The sequence below is a fragment of the Lontra canadensis genome, unplaced genomic scaffold (genome assembly GCF_010015895.1).
Source record: "Lontra canadensis isolate GAN:19392208 unplaced genomic scaffold, GSC_riverotter_1.0 scaffold9, whole genome shotgun sequence".
NCBI classification, from domain to species: Eukaryota; Metazoa; Chordata; class Mammalia; order Carnivora; family Mustelidae; genus Lontra; species Lontra canadensis.
Window position 1 is genome coordinate 27276425 of NW_022631003.1, and position 4176 is coordinate 27280600.

General features: G+C 42.9%; 1 protein-coding gene across 1 annotated transcript; it reads right to left on the reverse strand.

Moving 5' to 3' along the window:
* Positions 1–1467: 1467 nt before the first annotated feature.
* Positions 1468–3528, reverse strand: LOC116866437 (cationic amino acid transporter 3-like). Its single transcript, XM_032855431.1, is given in 4 exon segments — positions 1468–2044; positions 2141–2331; positions 2334–3000; positions 3002–3528. Coding segments are annotated over 4 exon segments (1761 nt in total). The 5' UTR covers positions 3491–3528; the 3' UTR covers positions 1468–1630.
* Positions 3529–4176: the final 648 nt, after the last annotated feature.

Genomic DNA, 4176 nt, shown 5'->3' on the forward strand with positions numbered 1-4176 from the left:
CCCCTACCCATCTCCCCTTTGGCAACCATGAGTTTGTTCCCTTTATTTAGGGGTTTAGGGTGTTGTGTTTTTGGTTTATTTGTTTGTTTTTTGGTATTGCTGTTTGTCTATCCTTTTTCCTTTTCCTTTTTAATTTTCTTATTTCCTTAATTCTACATAAGAGTGAAAACATATGGCATTTGCTTTTCTCAGACGGACATATTTCAATAAGCATTATACCCATCCAGTCCATCCATGTTGTTACAAATGGCAAGATTCCATTCTTCTTTATGGCTGAGTAATAGTCCATTGGATATACATATAGACCACACCTTCTTTATCCACTCTTCTACTAATGCACGTTTGGGTGGCTTCCATATCCTGGCTATTGCAAATAATGCTGCAATAAACATGGAGTACATATGTCTTTTCAAATTCATGAAACAAAAATGCTTTTGCACAGAAAAGGAAATCATCAATAACAAAAAAGGCAACCTACTGAATAGGAGAAGATATTTGCAAATGATATATCAGTAAGGGGTTAATACTCAAAATATGTAAAGAATATACACAACTCAATACCAAAAAAAACCCCAAAAAATCCAATTAAAAAATGGGCAGAGGACCTGAATAGATACTTTTCCAAAGAAGATATACAGATGGCCAACAGACATGTGAAAAGACACTTAGTATTACTAATCATCAGGGAAATAGAAATGATGTACTATGTTAGCTAACTGAGCATTAAAAAATTAAACATATTAAACTCTTTTTTAAAAGTGCAATCAGATTTGACTTTATACCTGTCAGGATGGCTAAAATCAAAAACACAAGAATAACAAGTGTTGCCAAAGATATGGAGAAAAGGAAATCCTCATGCACTGTTGGTGGCAAGTCAATTGGTACAGGCATTATGGGAAACAGTGTGGAGAGCCCTCAAAAAATTTAAAACAGCACTACCATATGATCCAGTAATTCTGCTACTGAATATTTTCTTAAGTGATCTCTACAGCCAATGAGGAGCTCAAATTCACCAGCCTCAGAGCAAGAGGCATACTCTACTGACTGAGCCAGCTATCCACCTCCTTCCCTGTGGATATTTAACCAAAGAAATGAAAACACGTGTTTCAAGTTTCTTTTAATACTAATTTTGTAAACGCTAGTAAGCAACTATGGATACAAATGCAAAACGGAAATTACAGGTGCCTGGGTGGCTCAGTTAGTTAAGCATCTGCCTTCAGTTCAGGTCATGATCCCAGGGTCATGGGCTTGATCCCTGCATTAGGCTCTCTGCTCTGTGGGAAACCTGCTTCTCCCTCTGCCTGCTGCATTCCCTTCTTGTGTTCCCTCTATTGTTGTGTCTCTCTCTATCAAATCAATAAATAAAATCTTTTTTTTTAAAGTAGAAAGTAAAAAAAAGGAGGGGGGGGGAGAGCAAAGACACATCCTTTACTGTACTGTAATCACAAAGCTCTATTAGTGTTCCCCCACCAATATCTCATAGGAGCCCTAGCTTTCCATGTGCTCAAGAGTACTCCCCATTATTGTGTAGGGGAGCCAGTCTGCATTCACTGGTGATGATGTCAAGCCAAATATGTACTGGTACTTCTGAGTTCACTGCTGAGTCTACAGTTTGGGCCTTTAAGTGGGATCAAGTGACCAGGCTTTGCTGGATCCCATTGCCAAAGTAGAGAGCAACCCCAATCAGCATCCAGACACCAAAAAAGGCCCAGCTGGCAGCTGCCATCTGTATCATAAGGCAAACATTCACAAAGATGCTCAAGAGTGGGAGGAGAGGCAGAGCAGGGACCTTAAATTGAAGGGGAGTGGAGCTCTGTGGCTGTCTCCAGATGACCCCAGTGATCCCAGTGATGAGCACCAGGAGCAGCACAACCATGGTGATTGGCACTGGGTCTCCAGAAAGCAGACTTGGCCAGTAGGCCAGCACCAGGCAGAGGAGAGTCAGCAGCAGAGCAAGAAGTGAAGAGCAAACATAGACAACCCGGCCAGAGAGTGAAGTGGGGGTGGGGCTGCCTGGAAAAAATAGTCTCCTTAGAGTCAGCTTCTCTGCTGCAGGTGCAGTTTCCTCCTGCACCTGTATTTCATTTCCCCCATTCTCCTGTTGCACCTCTGTTTCATTTTCCTCATTCTCTTCCTGTACTTTTAATTCAATTTCCCCATTCTCTTCCTGCACTTCTAGTTCATTTTCCTCCTTCCTCCTCTCAGGCTGATACCTGATGATGAGAACACAAAGAGCTACCAGGGAATAAGATATCAAGGCCCTAATTGACGTGAAGTCCAGAAGATCAGTGAGTCCAAAGAAGAATACCATGATTGTTGCAATAATGCCAAAGTGGATATGATACGGGCATATGAGTCAGTATGGATCCTGGCAAGAAAAGGGAACAAGATGTTGTCCTCTGCCATCATGCGTATCATCCGATATATAGGGAATATAAAGCCCAAATAGGTGTCATCAAGAATACTACAGAAAATTGCAAAGGCTACAACATAGTAGGCAGGGATCCAGCCAATATGGAGAAATGCCTCAGGCAAGGTGCTACCAGGTTGAAGCTGGTAATAAGGAACCATGAGTGTAAGTGCTGCAGAGACACCAAAATACAGCAAAAAGCAGAATAGCTGTGAAATCACAATGCCCATGGGGATGGAACGCTGGGGATTGTGTGATCCTTTGACTCTGGTAACAATAATGCCGAAACCTATAAATGCATAGGAACAGGTAGCTGATCCACGGAGAATGCCCTCAAAGCCAAAAGGGACGAATCCTCCAGAGCCCAGAGGGTCCAAGCTAGAGGTGCCATTGAGTCCAGCCTGTATGTAGTCCTCTTCTGTGAGTTTCCAGTTGTGCAGATCTCCCTTAATGAAGGCTGAGATGATGAAAAAGCTGAGAACCAAAACCTTCACCAATGTGAACACTTTGAAAACTATGACGAACCCACTCCAACTCATAGATTGCAGTTCCATGAATAAAACCAAAAAGATGACAAAAAAAGTAGCGTAGATTTTTTGCAATGACTTGGGGAACATACTGTGAGATGGTCTCTTGCTGGGTCTCAGAGATCCGGTTCCCAACGAAGATGTCAAAAGTTAAGATCCAGGCCTGTACCACAATGAATGCATCAGCAACAATGGAGAGGATGAGATTCCAGCCAGTGATGAAAGCACAGAGTTCACCTACAGTGACATAGCTGTAGAGATATGCAGAGCCAGAATGGGGAATCCGGACACTAAACTCCGCATAGCACAGCCCAGCCAACAGTGATGTTAGACCTGCCACCAAAAAGCAGGTCACAATGGATGGTCCTGCTTGATTCCTGGCCACCTCATTAGCCAGGAAGTACATACCAACACCCACTGTGTTGCCCACACCCAGGGCCACTAAATCCAGAGTCCTTAGTTTTTTGTCAATTTCAAACTCATACACTTCTTTCTCCAGTGGACGTCTGCTTACCAGCTTTTGACCAAACCTGCGAAGTGCCTGAATCAGCATTCCAGAGGAATTGAAGAAGATTCTAAGGATTAGGGAGCTGTAGCAAGCCCCTGGAGCCAAGAGTGTTGGAACTGGATCAGTGAGGCTGAGTTAAGCCAAGTTGGATTGGGGTTGCCGAGGTCCGTTGATCAGGCTTCAAAGCTGCTGCTTCCTATTTCTTTGGGTACATGCTATCATTCCAGAATGCCTATGAAAACAATACATATTTATTGAACAACGGTGTTCAACCAAACAACCGAAAATCAAAGGCCACATGTAACTTGTTTCATCCCCAAAATAGAAACTGACACCAGGGGTAAGAGGGAATCACACACAGGATTGTGTGCTTGTTGTATGATTTACCAACAAGAACAGGAGATAGGTAATGAGCGTCAATTCTTAACTTATGGAATCTTTCGACACTATTTGAGGTGTCCCCAACCCACACACTGAATCCCTTCATTAAGAAAACATTCAGACAACAGTTTGAATGAGTTGTTTGTGAAACAGTTTGTGTGATTCCCTCTTACCCCTCCCCCACTTCTTCTCTTCAAATGGCCCCCTCCACAAGGGGAGGAAGGTTCTGGATGAACAATTCACAGCAATACCCAGGAAATGAAAAGAGGAGAAGAGAGAAAACAAACTCAGGCAGGCCCCATTCTCCTCCCTACTCAGGCTTCAATTTTAAGAGGGTTTTAAGACATGTT